Genomic DNA, 16,833 nt, shown 5'->3' with positions numbered 1-16,833 from the left:
TTTTTTATTTAAAAGCCTGTTATTTCAAGATATCTCATTATTTTGACTTAATATGTTGGTTTTTCTGCTATCTTGCTTTGACTTAATATCTCAGTATGTTGACTTAATATTTTATATCAAATTAATAACCCATTATTTCAACATCTCTATCTCTCTAATTTAATAGCGTATCTCATTATTTTGATTTGATTTTTAATTTCAATTTACTAACTTATTTGAAGATATATCATTTCAATTTAATAAATTATCTAATTATTTTGACTTGATTTCATTATTTCCAAGATGTCTCATTATTTCAATTTAATAACTCATTAAACTCATCAAAGCACTTCTGTGAGTCGCTCTGGATAAGAGCGCCTGCCAAATGCTGTAAATGTAAATGTGTGGCTTCATTTTTTTCGGATGCGATTTCCTCAGGCGTTGTCACATGTTGCATTGAATTCACACATGCATGTTCATGTTGTAATGCATCTTCACGTGTGATCACATATTATTCACTTGATCACGCGTGTAAGACTTACGACCACATGTGATTTTTTTTCCCTCCATAACTGCCGTAACCACACACTTGGACCGGTTTTGATTTTGTTTACGGATTTGCGTTTGGTGGAGCTCTAAGAGCAGCTGTAGGAAGGAAACTGGCGGTTTGGATCTTTACATTTATTATAAGTAAGAACAAGAAAAACCTCTCTGGGTAAGTAGAACACAATGTGGCTCAGCCCGTCCAAAATAATAGCTCTATGCTTCCTTGCTGGAGGTGTGTGTCGTGTGTTTGTGTTTACTTTTTAAAATTTTATTGCTGCCCAATTCCACAGTTATTATTTTCAGTTGTATTAAAATATAAACAAATTAGCCACTTAAATCAAAGCGACTCTCACCAGGATAAAGGAGATACTGAAGATGAATGAACGAATGTAGTTTGTTGGCTCCCACAGGATCCCAGTCCTGATGCACACCTCTACTTCCTGCAGCCGAGTGTAACCCAGGACAAAGATCATGTTCGATCACTTGTTGTCTTCAGTAATTGTTCACTTTGTTGCTGATTTAATGTAAACTACGGGGTGATCTTGTGGAAGACCTTGTGTACCCGCAGGTCTCTACTACAACCTCGGAATTTATTTAGACTATTCCCCATTTTGGTCACCTGCCAATTCCCACCCACTAGCCAGTTCTCCTTTATCATACAACAGCTACCAATCGGGGAAGGTGAAGACTAACACATGCTTCCTCTGAAATACATGAAGCCAGCCAGCTGCATCTTTTCAAACTGCTGCGTAACACTCTGAGGAAAGTGCTATCCGCCCTCTTCTGCATACATGAGCTCACAGACTCCCATGGTTGCCTAGTACAGCTGTGATTAACGAGAGAGAGAGAGAGAGAGAGAGAGAGCACGAGCACGTATGCCCCTACAGCCAATCCACCCAGACAGCACGGCTAATTTTGCTCGCTTGGCTTCTGGGCACGGATAGCTGTGGCATGGTTGGAATTCAAACTTGTGATCACTAGACAACAGAGCGAACACTCACTGATATCAATCAACCTTTAAACAATCCAGATTTCTTCACAAAACCCTGAAGATGTTCAGTTTGTTCTTTAAGCACACAAAAACAGAAGCCTTAACCAAATCAAGTTATTAAGTCCATATTTATTAGCAATAGCAAATTCAAAAAGCACAACAGGTTGGAAGGCCATTTTATAGAATTATTTGAAATATAATATTTTACATTCAAAAAGCAGTAATGTGCAAAAGTCTTAGACTGAAATATGTAAACCTATTTATCTTGCATCATATAAATAGAAACACTAATAATAGAATTTACTTTCTTCAGTTTCTTTTTTTTTAAATGTTTTTACGTAGCCTTTATTAGAACCCACACATGAAGTAGTGTTATAAATTTTTTCCGAGCTTCATGAAGAGTGCTTTTCCATGTCCAGGCGTTCCCACGCAGCTATGACATAACAGCCCGAGTAGATCTAAATCAGAGCTTTAGGAGCTTTATAGCTTAAAGCTGGGCTCAGGAGTTTTCCCAAACATACAAGATCCATGTTTCAGAGAATCAGCCTCATTGATAAAACATTCCAGTATCTCTAACTATCCCTGGTACACTGGCGTATTTGCTAAATTACCCCTGCTAGCACACCTGCTTTAGCTAATCAGTGTATTAGCTGTGCTGCTGGTGGAATTTTAATAAATACACACAATTAGATGGTTTGGGAAACAAACCCCGGGTTCTTCCAGCTGACTCTTTTTTTTTTTTTTCTGAAATGCAAAAATCCTCTTTTAAAAACAAACACTGCAGATAAACGGCTTCTCAGATGGTCCAAGTCTTTTGCACAGTACTGTATATATAAATCAATCACACACTCATAAACAAACTTGTTCTGGTGCCATCAAACATGACGTGAATGCTCGGAGACTGCTGCTGCTTAGTGAAGAAAGAAAAAATTAGAAAGAAAAAAAGAGAAAGTGTAGCAAGAATTTTATTTAAATTCATCATCATTTTGGGTGAGATCATAAAATAGCAGTAGCTCAACGGTCTGGAAGAAAACAACTGTGCAAGTACATAGAAAGTGTAATTATAATTTTTAATTATATGGCTTATTATATATAATTATAATTATAATTATATATATAATTTGATTTGAATCATGCAGGCAGTGTTGATTACTGGCACTCAAGTGTGTTTGTTCGAAGGCCTTCGAGTCACTGGATACTTCTAAATTGTGCTGGCACTAAAATGTTAAGGCACCGACTAATTAAAAAAACAAAACAAAACAGTCCAACCATTTTATATCATGTTTTAGAGACATGGAGCTCTCTGTTGATCGGTAAGCAAAAAAGTTCAACTTTTTGGTCAGGATAGTTCAACATCGATGCTACAAACAGCTAGACAGATGTACACTATCATGTGACCTTGATGATCAAAAAAAAGAAGTCAAGAAGGTGCAGTTTGTAATTTTTACATTGTTTCTAGTAAAAAACTAGTTTCTTCATTTCAGGCTTGTTTACAACGTTCTGGCTCCACTGGTTCTCAGTGCCGCCTTTTTACCTAAAAAAGTTTAAGAGGCACATGAAGGAGCTAAAAGTTTTCACATGACAAACTGGCACTCTTTTTGCTCTCTTCTGAACCACTGACTGCTTAAGGCCATTGTGATAAGTACAAATAGTGAAAGTATGGAGTGCACGTGAAATTTTAACAAGCGAGGAAAAAAACAAACGTCAGATGAGTAAGTCTTTGCACATTCAAATCACAACTATTAAAAACAAAAAATAAAAAAAGGAAAAAAACAATAAACAAGAGTTAAGGATTTTTTTCTTTTTACAAAATGTGACACTCAGCAGGCTAGAACAGCTTTACGTCAGGAAGAACGTGCTCTCTCCGTCTTCATAGTATCAGCTGATACTTCCTATATATATTTATCCACTCTCCCATCACAGCCGTCAGGCCATTCTGCCGTTTTCTTGCTGTTTTAAGATTTACTCCAAACTAAAATGATGAGGGGAAAAAAAAACATCCACAAGCGTTAACAAAACTTGGCATGTTGTTATATAGTGTACACCCAATAAAACGCTGGATTTACTAAACCATGAACCTAATTATACCACAGCGCTGTTAAATTCTGGTTCTGATCAGGCATGGATTCATTTCCTGACAGTAGCACAGCTGCAAATCACAGGTTTATATTACTGCTTCTATAGTAACAGCTTATTCGCAGAGACTTTTTTTTTTTTTTTAAACAATTACAGAAGGAGTCTCCAGTGTCAGCATTTTGTATCAGTGGTAAAGCTGTAACTTCAGGATACATAATTAGTGTCAGTAACATGATTAGTTTCCCAAACATTAAATGCAGCAATAAAGGGATAAAAAGTATGACATGGTGTTCTTTAATACATAAAGAATTGTAATCGTTGGAATACTGCTGTGGTGTAAGAGGAATAAAACACTTCAGGACATGCTTTTGTAGTAAAATAATCAACTTCAGCGTGGTGACAGTGACGCCGCTTCATCACACCACCCTGGAGTTGATTATTTTCCTTTAACAGCATGACAGAGTGTGTTTAATTCCTTACTTAAACTGGAAAGGAACTGGATGCAGGAATACTCACTGATAATGATGACGACGATGATTATGAGCACAGCTATCAAAATGGCCCACATCTATAGAGGTCACAAACAAAACAAAACAGTCAAAACTTTTAAGACATGAAAATAAACATAGTCTTGAGTAGTGATGTATGAGGATACTGTTACACTGTCAGCGTTTCTGCGTTCCCATTCCACATTATAATCTCTGAATTCCTCACCACCCCATCCGAGAGGAGGAACTTTTACCTTGCAGTTCTTCCACCAGTACTTCCTCTTCAGTTTGGCGGCGTTGGTCTCGAACTGCGAGGCTCCGGCCTGGAGAGCGTCCGCCCGGTCGTCCAGCTCGGACAGCTTCTGGTCTCGCTCCAGGACTTTGTCCACATTCACCCGCATGATGTCCACCACCTGAGGAACCAGAGACAACGCTTTACACATGCTACGGCCCTGTACGCCTGAGTGGAAGACAGAACCACCTGCGTTCAAAGCGTCCTTCCAAATCTTTGCAAAATCTATAAGTTTATCAGGAACTCCTCAGATATCTGAGCTATGTCTAAATCGATATGACCACTATGCATGGAAGTTTAAACGCTTTAACTTAAATTTATGGCCAGGTGAAAATAGCATCAACTCAAACAAAACAAACAAACAAAAAACCACCACTTTATTCGCATCTAAAATGGTGCAGATCACACACTTATAGTCCTATTAATCCCCAGGTCAGGCACTAAATCGGCTGAAAAATTGTATTCTATTGTAGCAAAATGGGGCGGAGATTTTTGCAGCGTTTTTGGCCAACTATATGGCCAGTGCACGAAGTGAGAATGCTGCTACCTCCCAGACTTACAAACTAGATATTATATTTGAAAAAAAAAAATGACTAATAACTCTATACTTTTTATCCATTTATAGTTAGAGTTCATGTAACAGAACGCCCTTGAAATAAGTTAGTTCCTGTTCTCATTTACATTATAGCAGCTATAAACAATCATTCCCTCAAAAGCCTCTATTTTTAACTCTCTCATGAAGTTAATAAGAAAAAATAAAAACAGCTTGTTATGTTACCGAGAAACTGCAAACTCCTCTGTCCTGAAAACTTTGCCGACACTGGAGACTCCTTCCATAGACGTTAAATAAATGTCTGCTTATAGAAAATGTTTTAAATCAGTTTATCTGAGTTTATATTAGTTTTGAATGAATGTAAATTGTTCTGGTCGCTGGTCAGCGACTTGTACCTAAGAGTACTGTATTTTTTTTTCTGTTTTTTTATGCTATAAAACTAAAGTACACAATGTATACGGTGTGTATACAGCGCTCAGAATACCACTATGTTTCAGACTGCAGGTTTAGATTTGTTATTAGTGCATTAGTGGTGTCTGGGATAATTTTGTATGGCTACGAGGCACGTGGGTTTAACGTGTTAGAACAGTGTGTTCCACTCCGGGGTCAAGGGTCAGGTGTAACTACAGACTGCATGCTTCAAGCATGTACTGGTGCAGCCGGTCCTTGTAGCAGCATGTATGAGTAAGAGAGCTGACCTAGATTCGATCAGCACAATGTTTTTTTCCTGCTGAAACAAGCAAACTTCTGAAACTGTTAGAACTGGTGTTAGAATGTTTCAACATGTGTATCTCGATCTTAAACACTGGAAGTCCCCCTTTCTGAACAGTGACGGAAAGCTTCACAACCTCACCCTTCCATTACGCAACCGCTATGGCAACCTAATAAAACATCCTGGCCAACATGCACCTAACCCACATGCTCCACTGATCTACAAACTGACACAGAGCAAGGGGGGGAGAGGGAGAGGGAGAGAGGGAGGGAGAGAGAGAGAGAGAGAGAGAGAGAGAGAGAGAGCGAGCGAGCGACCGGGCGCGGCCCCTTTAAAACAGCATAAACTGGAAGCTGGCCCACGCTTCTCTTACATAACCATGGAGACCAGCGATTACGTAAGTAACGGAGTAAGTCCCGAGATGAACCCCACACACACACACACACACACACACACACACACACACACACACACACACACACACAGCAATCAGGGCATGGCGAGAGCTACAAGAGCAGTCAGATGATTGCATGGATTTTTTCAGATTAGTGAGGCACTGGGTTCTGTACTTTGGCAGCTTTTCCAAAAGTACATTAAGAAATAAATAAATGAAAACAAAAAACTGGCTGTTAGTTAATGTTCCTCTTATACCATCTCTCTTCTACCTAATGATTGGAGTTTTCTACTCATCAAAGTGCACTGTAGTTTTTATCTATTTATAATTGCGTCTAATATCACGGAATGACTGTGTTCCTGTTCTCACTTACGTTATAAGACCAAAAAAAAAAAAAAAAAAAAAAAAAACGAGTAAACATCTCCGTCCTGAAGATGTCCGAAAACACGAAGTTATAACTTTACCTCTGACTGCTACAAATTCCCTGTGACTGCGCGGTTGCTATAGAAACGATAACATATTAGAAGGAGCGCATTAATATAAACCTGCACTACTACGTTTAAAACTTACGACACTACGATGAAGCTGGAAGGAAGGCTTATGACTGACACTCTGGACATTTTACAGTCAGTTCAAGTGCTTAAAAAAGATTTGAGACTATTATTTACTCAGTGAAAGGAATTCAACTCCAGTGTTGGACTTCCTGGCCCACATGGCCGGGAATCATAGCGTCTAACAGATAAGCAGCTGTGGCATGTCTAACAGCGACCTACTTATAACCCCTGTGCTTTACGGAGACTTCTCTCCTGTCCTCTGGAAGCATTTACCTAAGGAATGTCCCATGAGGTAAACAATATAGCAGACTCACAAAGCCCTCAAACTGTCTTTCTGCTTCTATGACGCATGGAAATTTGTATCAGACATCAACAGGGAAGAAAAAAAAAAAGAAAGGAAACAGAAGTATAGAGTTGTAACAGCCTCAAATATTTCGTAGCACTGGAGAGTGCTATTCCACTTATACCACAGTGATTTGCCAGCAATTACAACGTTTAATGTATTAATGAAAGTCGTCTTGTGCATATTAACGGTTTACAGTTTTTATATAGATTTAATCTTGTTGAACCTCCGAGAGACAAATTAGTTCCTGTTCTCACAGTCAGTCCCTCACAGCGAGAGTGCTTACAACCGAGACTTCACCCATAAACATTAAATAAAACTCTACGAACAAAACACTTCACCACATCAACGATCATAAGTAGTACTCTGTTGAACAAAATCCATTTTTTTATTATTAGTCTTAGATTATCTGGAGTGTCCACAGCACGATTCCCTCTAACGTTATGTTCAAATAATGCACACCCTCTGACCAATCAGATTCGAGCATTCGGCCGCGTTAACCGTGGTATAAAAAAAGAATTTAATAGCGAGTTTCTTGATTCTGATTGGTCGGGTGGTGTTTATTTATTTTTTTTAAAACAAGAAAAGTGTCATTGTTAACATGGTGATGTTTTCAGTAAGTTTATTTAACATTTATGGAAGGAGTCTCCAGTGTGAGAGGTAAAGCTGTAATGTTTTTATAACTTAAAGTTTTAAAGTTTCTGAAATCTTCAGGACAAAGTATTTTACACTCTGTGCTTTCTCAGTAACATGACAAACTGCATTTTTTGTTTTATTAACTTCGAGAGAGAGAGAGAGAGAGAGAGAGGAAAAAAAAAAGGAGAGGCTAGTGAGGGAACTTTTTAATAGCTGCTATAACGTAAGTGAGAACAGGAACTTGTTTTGTAGATGTTCCACAACATTAAATGTAACCATAAGTGGATAAAATGTACGGCATTGTACTTTTCTCTAATCGCTGACAAACTGCTGTGCTAACAGGAATAAAACACTTCACAATGTGCTGTTATTGGAAAACCAACATTTCTATAATAATAATAATAATAATAATAATAATAATAATAATAATTACAAAGCTACACTGTTATATTCATGGACTAAAGTTTACATAACACGTGTCACAAATCCTCTACACACGTGCTCCGTCTTGCAAAACAACTTTTTTAACAATTTTCTAATGACAACATGAATCAACATTTATTGCTAAATAAATCAACAGTTCATCCGTGTCCAATATCTCTGGCCTTGGAATGACGAGTTTCTCTAAATTCCTACAAGTGAAAGTGGAACACAGCAGCAGGATTTCTGTTTATATCAAGCATGACTGCAACATAAAGCAGATCTAGTATACGATTATTCATGTCTGTCTGCTGACGTAATTAATTTTCATATCTAAACTGAGAATCAGACAGATACGCAACGATCGTAGCCTATTCTCTGATCACTAATCTTTAGCTAGTCGAAATTGTGTGTGTAAATAATATTTATTACTTCTATAGCACTACCACAACTTTCACTACAGTTTTAAACAATTCCTATTGGATCTTAATGGATTACAAGTGTAAATATATTTCTAAATTGGTATTATAACTGATAATCAGACATATAGGATGTCCCATAAGTTCCAAAAAAAAAAAAAAAAAAAAAAAAAAAAAAAGGCAAAACAAACGCGTTTATTTACAGAACTTGAGTACGAGTAGAATTCTTTGTACTGAGATACGACATTAACCCTCTGATGCCGGACTTGTAGATACATTAGCGACATGTCAGAACTGCATGCTGCATTATTAAGAATTGCGTCAGTCTGTCAAGAAGGCCCTGCCCTAATCACAAAGGTCTTCCTTAAGACCAATTAGTCAGACATTTTGAAAATATGTATCTTTGTAGACGCCTCGTATTCATGAGCACATACGCTGTGGTTTACAGAGCGTGTGTGGTTGCTTTTCTGCCACACACACACACACACACACACACACACACACACACACACAAAATCTTCTAGATTAACACCTTTTACGCTTTTTATTCCATAACGCACATAAATGTAACTTTGATAATGCAATATTTAATAACGCAATTTCATTGCAGCGATCTGAAAAACAAAATGGAGTATTTTCGGGGAAAAAAATGGTTAGGAGAAGAGGTGTGTAGTTACAAACACATCACGTCTTCAAAACTTTCACAATAGTGAAGTGATTCTTGAATGCTGGAAGGTAAGGAGTAAAATCACCTGTAATAAGTTCTTTACTCTATTCTCTTTACTACAGTAAAAGGCAAGACTTTGCTAAGTGAGACACTGCCCCCTAGTGCATGCTTTTCATTAGATTTCCCCAGATTGGTGTAGGCAGAAGTGTGCAGTGTGCAGAAGTGTGCAGCAGTGTGCAGTCTTGCAGTAAGAATTCAGTATTGTTGTTTTTCGTACCTCATCCACCTGAGCCTGGGTCTGCTGCAGTCTTCGGTTGTTTCCTGCCACGCCTGAAGCGCCGGGACCTTCTGCAGCGGGAGCAGACCTGCAGCGAAACAACAACACAGGCTCCATTTCACAAACATTTCACAAAATGCCTTCTCTGATTTATCAAAAGACTGTACACAGTAAAACCTACAACAGTTATTTTATACCCCAAACTGTGCAAAAATGCATGTCTATGCAGACGTGACAACCTTTTATCAATCTGTGCACTTAATTTCTGAAATAAATAAACCTCCTTCTTATGATGTCTGATCTTAGGTGTACTTAGACAAGTCTGAATAACTGAAGCTACACTGCCACCATGTGGCAGAATCAATAAAGTAATCCATTTACCAGGAATTGATTTTAGTGTACATGATGTAAATCACAGATGAGAATTGATTTTAGTGTACATGATGTAAAATAGAGATGAGAATTGATTTTAGTGTACATGATGTAAAACAGGGATGTGAATTGATTTTAGTGTACATGATGTAAAACAGGGATGTGAATTGATTTTAGTGTACATGATGTAAAACAGGGATGAAAATTGATTTTAGTGTACATGATGTAAAACAGGGATGAGAATTGATTTTAGTGTACATGATATAAAACAGGGATGAGAATTGATTTTAGTGTACATGATGTAAATCACAGATGAGAATTGATTTTAGTGTACATGATATAAAACAGGGATGTGAATTGATTTTAGTGTACATGATGTAAAACAGGGATGAAAATTGATTTTAGTGTACATGATGTAAAAGAGACGAGAATTGATTTGAGTGTACATGATGTAAAAGAGATGTGAATTGATTTTAGTGTACATGATGTAAAACAGGGATGAAAATTGATTTTAGTGTACATGATGTAAAACAGGGATGAGAATTGATTTTAGTGTACATGATGTAAATCAGAGACGAGAATTGATTTGAGTGTACATGATGTAAAAGAGACGAGAATTGATTTTAGTGTACATGATGTAAAAGAGATGTGAATTGATTTTAGTGTACATGATGTAAAACAGGGATGAAAATTGATTTTAGTGTACATGATGTAAAACAGGGATGAAAATTGATTTTAGTGTACATGATGTAAAACAGTTGAGAATTGATTTTAGTGTACATGATGTAAGAGATAAGAATTGATTTTAGTGTACATGATGTAAAAGAGAAGAGAATTGATTTGAGTGTACATGATGTAAAAGAGACGAGAACTGACTTTAGTGTACATGATGTAAGAGATAAGAATTGATTTTAGTGTACATGATGTAAGAGATAAGAATTGATTTTAGTGTACATGATGTAAAACAGACGAGAACTGATTTTAGTGTACATGAGGTAGATTAAAATAGATTTTCCTATTCAACAGTCCCACTGAAACGGTTACTACAGTAGAGTTAGCGACATCAGCGGACATGGTAAACGATACATTTTTCATGAATATAACTTCTGTCAATTTCACCTTTAACAGGAACGTACAAATCATTCTGAGCTAGCTAGCCAGCTAGCCGACATGCTATAAAGTGAGTGTGGTTTCTTTGGGATCTATTTCCGCTAGCAGAGCAAAACTTTGGCAGAACATAACATTTGACCATATTGTGTCTGAAATGTCGATATTAATTTCTTAAAAAATAAAACTAAAGACAAATCGTTTCTAATCCCTGGGGTAAAATATTACAATTTTAGATGTTACTTCAAAACATGCGGCAAAAGCAGTAATGGAATCTATCTTCATAAAAATAATGTGTGACTAAAGAAAAGACACAACTAACTTAAGTCAAGGCAACTACTTAAAGGTGCGAACAAAATCATTTATTTGTGGCCATGACTTACTCATGTAAAGCACAAAAAAACAAAAATATTAAAACTTGAAGAAAACATTTTACAATTGTTACCTCCAGGTTTTATACCACATTTACACCACAGCGAGCTGCCTACATGTACAATGTTTAATTTATTCATGAACAACATGTTGAACATTTTAACGGTTTAGAGTTCGATTTAATGTTGTGGAACGTACGAGAGATAAGTTAGTTCCTGTTCTCACTTATGTTAGAGCCGCGATAAACAGTGTTTCTCTCACAGCTTATCTCTCTCTCTCTCTCTCTCTCTCTCTCTCAAAATGCAGTTTGTCATTTTACCGAGAAACCAGAACACGTAAACACCTCTCTCCTGACGACTTTCCAGTGCTGGGAAACTTTGCAAAACACCTCAATAAAAAAACTTCAATACATTAATATCATGTTTTTCTTTGTTAAATAACACGTTTTTGAAATCCATTCATTATTAGTCTTAGATTATTACGGAGTGTCTGCTGTACAAGTCCCTGTGTATGAGCTACATAAATGCATTCTGTAGAAATTAATTTTTTTTTTTTTTTTTAAAATGCAACTACTACTAATTTGTTGGTCAGATATCGTGATATAAAGTGTGTATCATAGAAATGCATTTGAGAATCATATGATAGGATATTTCATATCATTCAGCCCTAGTTTCTATTATTCTAATAAATATTTTCATTTAAAAAAAAAAAAAAAAAAAAGACAAGCTGGAGAACTGATCATGTCACTTCCATTAAATCCGGCCATACAACCGTGATCCAGTTTATGGAGCACATAACAAATTTATTCAGTACTAGACAAACAAGACACGCTGAAGTTCCAGTAGTCTGCGAAAGCAAACAGCACGCCTGTGATATTCAGGGTCTGGTTTCTGTGTTCACTCCATCACACGGCTGACGGTCACGTGGTGAGCGATGTGAGGCGCTGACAGATACGCTAGCACCACCAGGACACTAGAAACTCTCAGAGGAATGTTAATTCCACACACAGACACTCTGTTTAACATGCACATTCTGAAATAACTCTCACATCCGGCCCTTATTCTGCATTCTGATTGGTCAGAAGGGGTTGATTAATCTTCTATAACAGCAGCTCGGACAGTAGTGCAGGTTTATATTAATGCGCTCGTTCTAATAAGTTATCGATTCTATAGTAACAGCTCACATAAACCGATTACAAAAATGTTTATGGAAGGAGTCTCCAGTGTCAGTGCTTTGTAACAGTCAGAGGTAAAGCTGTAACTTCTGTAACTTTAAGACGTCTTCAGGACAGAGGTGTTCACGCTTTGTGGTTTCTCACTTTCTTGGTTTTATTTCTGTCTTATTAACTTTAAGAAAGAAAAGAAAGAGAGGCTGGTGAGGGAGCGACTGTTTATAGCTGCTATAACATAAGTGAGAACAGGAAATAACTTGGTTCATGGACGTTCCACAACATTAAAAGTAACTATAAATGGATTAAAAAAGCATTATGTGACACTCATTAACAAAAATTGTAATCACTGACAAATTGATGTGGTATGAGGGGAATAAAACGCTTCAGGATGTGCTGTTATAGTGCTAAACCACCTTGTCGTTGATTGTTTTCCTGCAGCAGCACGACAAGGATTGTTTTATTCCTTTCGCATACAACAGTGCAGTTGAACGCTCGAATCTGGCTGGCGCATTATTTTCGTATAACAGTACAGGTAGTTCCGACTATAACATGAATGACAGGTTTACATTAATGCACTTGTTCTGATACGTTATCGTTTCTATAGTAACGGCTCGTACACGCCGAGTTACATGGCAGTTAAGTACACGCCACATAATCTGGGACTACTAATAAACAGATTTAAAAAACGAGTTACTGTTTAACAAAGTAAAACGTATAGCATAATCACTGATGCGGTGACGTTTTTGGTTAGGAGACGTTTATTCAACATTTAGGGAAGGAGTCTCCAGTGTCAGCCCTTTGTAACATTAAAAGTTTCACAGCACAGGAAAGTCTTCAGGACAGAGGTGTTTTTACGCTCACTGGCTTCTCTGTAAAATGACAAGCCGTGTTTTTTTTGAGACAGAGACAGAGAGAGAGAGAGAGAGAGAGAGAGAGAGAGACAGAATGACTGTTTATCGCAACTATAACGTAAGTGATAACTGGAGCTAACTTGTCTCTTGGACGTTCCACAAAACAACGTTTCATACATTAATAAATTCAACATTATAACCATCTGCAAATCGGCGTGATATGAGCGATTTAATATTCCTTACAAATATTATTATTATTCTTTCCATATTAAATATAAAGAAGCTCTGAATGGACACAGAGCATTGCTTTAAAAATATTGTGTTGCCTTGGTGCATATATTACTGAGGACAATCTAAAAAATATACAAAAACAGGAATTGGGAGTAATCAAGAAATAAAATAATCTCCTTCTGATCGAGTCTAAGAAGTGAAATTGTGTAGTTAAATAAAGAAGTCGTCAAATATAGACCCGAGTGACTGAAGCTCTCATGCACTCGCATGGTGAAGCCGATATTTGCATGGATTTGCCAGTTTGTTTGTGAGGTAATGAGCAAATGAGAAGCCATTTTATGTCCTACGCCACATAATCGCTTCAGGCACACAGGCTCAATTTAAAAACACCATACGACTTTAGGGCTTTCACAGTTTAAAATTAATTTACAGGACAGTCGTTTTTTTACGTAATTACAGCTACGCTGTTATTCGATAAGGATCTACGTAGCCAAGAGGGCCACGAAATTTTTTTTTAATGTAATAGTATCTGAGTTACAATGAATATTTACAGTTTTTATTCCCCATTATAGAGTTATATCTATAATCTAAGCTTATATTCTACCAAATTTATTCATTATTTGCTTGTTATGCTGAAACAAAAAATGTTCCAGATCAATAAATCTAATCTTATCTTTTCTTATCTTAAGCTAAACCTAATTTAAACAACTCGAAAACAAGTCAATCTGAATCTAAGGTCTTGTGTTGGTGGAAATTTCAGGAATAAACAACTCTAAGTCTAAATATTCAGAATATTATTGTACATATATTTAGTACTGAGTCTAATCTAATAATTGAATAGTTAGAATATGTTCATGAAATAAATCTGTACTGAGGGTGTGTGGTATTTATGACAGTTATTACTATTATTATTATTATTATTATTATTATGCACAAGTGTGTAGGAAATAGCAATTTATTAAAGTGTAACCATGTTAAATTAGAGGTTAAAGCATTTTTACCTGTAATTATTCCCAGTCTTTTATAATCTGACTAAATAGCATTGTGAAAAAGCGGATTAGTTAAACAATAGCAGGAAAACAAAACCAAGACTCGCATTTTCAGCTCCTCAGATGACCAAACAAACCAGTGTGCTGATTTTACAACCTTTTATAACTTTATTACACTGTAAAAAAAAGTATTAATTCAGGAAAAGTCTGGTTTTTAATCCCACAATGACAAACAACACGCAGAACTAAGACGTCTGTCTAACCAGCTGCGCTCCAAACTACAAGGTTTAACATGCTGAAAGTGTAACGTTTTAAAAGGTGACAGTTGGTTTATACAAACAAAACAAGAAAAAAACATTTACAATTGAAAGTTAAAGCGATAAAATAAACAACAGTATCCATAAAACGTTACTTATTTAGCATTAGCTAGCAACAGTTGGTTACTCAGCTACACTGAAAGTTTGCTAGCAACTTTATTATCCAGTTTATAAAGTAATATTACCGTGCTAAAAATCCCTAAATATGAGACAACTGATAAAAACCCAATGAGAGAAGAGAAAAAGAGACTGCACAGTCTTTCAAGATGAATAAATAATAAAATAATAATTAAATAAAAGGCTAGTTAGCTGTTATGCTAACTTGTTGCGTTAGCTGCTAACGGAGGCCGCAGGAAGTTTGGGCGCAGCTTTTTTTGTTTTGTTTGTAGCTTTCCTTTACACGATGAGACGTTTTTAAAAACATGACACTCAAACTAAAGAGGTTTCCAAAAAGTATAAAAGAAACTTACATGATTCCTGTAGACCGAAACACGGAGCAGTAAAAGTGATGAAGAAAAACAGCGGTGTGTTAGCAGTTGTGTGAGGCGACTGAAGCAGGAGCTGTGGTTAAAGGGCTGGTGCACTTCAGGGAAATACCAGAACACACACACACACACACACACACACACACACACACACACACACACACACACACACACACACACACACACACACACACACACACACACACACACACACACACACACACACACACTTCTCTGTACAGGTACTTTCAATTATATTGTTTTGGGACACATCCTGTTTCACTCTGACGCTGACATTTTGTGATATGTGAACTTTATAGATGCACAATGTGTTGATCTGATCTCCTCTACTTCCTCCATCTGCCCCTTTACGGCACAGGTTCCCAACCCTGTTCCTGCAGAACCTGCTGGAGAACCTTCTGTCCTGCACACTGTGGTGATCTGATCTCCTCTACTTCCTCAATCCATCCCTCTATGGCACGGGTTCCCAACCCTGCTCCTGGAGAACCCGCTGGAGAACCTTCTGTCCTGCACACTGTGTTGATCTGATCTCTTCTACTTCGTCCATCCACCCCTTTACGGCATGAGTTCCCAACCCTGTTCCTGCAGAACCCTCTGTCCGTTAACCTGTCGCATGTTTATACGTCCTTCCTCCATCTGTATCTGAGCCTTTAGAGAAGTGTGTGACATCAGACGAGCTCAGCACTAAAGCACAACTACCTTGGACAAGGCTTTGTGGAATTCATTTTGAGGATGGAGATGTGTGATCCTCTCACCTCACATAGAAACATGGAATGAATGATCAAGTATAAAAAAAAGTCATGTCTACGTAACGATGTTCAGATTTTCACTGACGTGACGAACGTTGAGTATTCTTTCCGTTTCTGGAAATGTTAAATGAGTGATGTTTACGCGATGCTCCTTCAGTTACATGATGATGATTTGAACTCAGCAGTAATATGAGGCCTACCCTGCTTCCCGGTGTTTTAGCGATTTGTAGTCAATGTCTTCACGTCATATTATGCACGATGTGGTGATGTGTTCCTGGAGAATATGTTCCTGGAGAACCAGAGGGTTTTCCAGGAACAGGGTTGGGAAGCCATGATCTGTGGAAAGGGAGCACCATAAAACACCTTGTGCATCAGAAATATTCATTCATCTTCAGTAATAGCTTTATCCCAGGATCCAGAGCCTGTCCCAGGAACGCTGCGCATGAATCAGGAATGCACCCAGGATGGATTTAGTAGCCAATCCACCTACCAGCATGTTTTATGAACCAGGATAGAGCAAAACTATTGACCCCACAGGGGCCCTGAGGACTGGCTTGAGAACTTACTGTCTTAAAAGATATTTATTTGGGTGATGGCTCTCAGCACAGAAGTAACACTAGAGGGTAGTGTGTATGACATGATATGAGTGTATCTGGTGTATCAGTGTTGCTGGAGTTGAGAAACAGCCTCCCACAAAAAAAAAAAAAAAAAAAAAAAAAATCTCCAGCCAGCAGCATCGTGTGGTCAAATTTTTTTCCAGTTCCTTTCTTCTTACTGTTTTTATTTTCAATATCGAAATAATTTTTCCAACTTGACAAAGT

General features: G+C 37.3%; 1 protein-coding gene across 1 annotated transcript; it reads right to left on the bottom strand.

Moving 5' to 3' along the window:
- Positions 1–1,625: 1,625 nt before the first annotated feature.
- On the bottom strand, positions 1,626–15,373 carry vamp3 (vesicle-associated membrane protein 3 (cellubrevin)). The gene is made up of 5 exons (XM_026932940.3): positions 15,228–15,373; positions 9,348–9,435; positions 4,335–4,493; positions 4,109–4,160; positions 1,626–3,488 (listed from the first exon to the last, which is right to left on the bottom strand). Coding segments are annotated over exons 1-5 (318 nt in total). The 5' UTR covers positions 15,230–15,373; the 3' UTR covers positions 1,626–3,471.
- Between the last annotated feature and the right edge of the window lie 1,460 nt (positions 15,374–16,833).

This window comes from Pangasianodon hypophthalmus, chromosome 20 (genome assembly GCF_027358585.1).
Source record: "Pangasianodon hypophthalmus isolate fPanHyp1 chromosome 20, fPanHyp1.pri, whole genome shotgun sequence".
NCBI lineage: Eukaryota > Metazoa > Chordata > Actinopteri > Siluriformes > Pangasiidae > Pangasianodon > Pangasianodon hypophthalmus.
This window is presented reverse-complemented; position numbering and strand designations above follow the sequence as displayed.

Coding starts and splice junctions, on each gene's coding strand:
- vamp3 (XM_026932940.3), bottom strand. Junction 4,494..9,347: donor CCCAGGCTCAGGTGGATGAG/GTACGAAAAACA, acceptor CTGGTTCCTCAG/GTGGTGGACATCATGCGGGT. Junction 4,161..4,334: donor ACTGGTGGAAGAACTGCAAG/GTAAAAGTTCCT, acceptor TGACCTCTATAG/ATGTGGGCCATTTTGATAGC.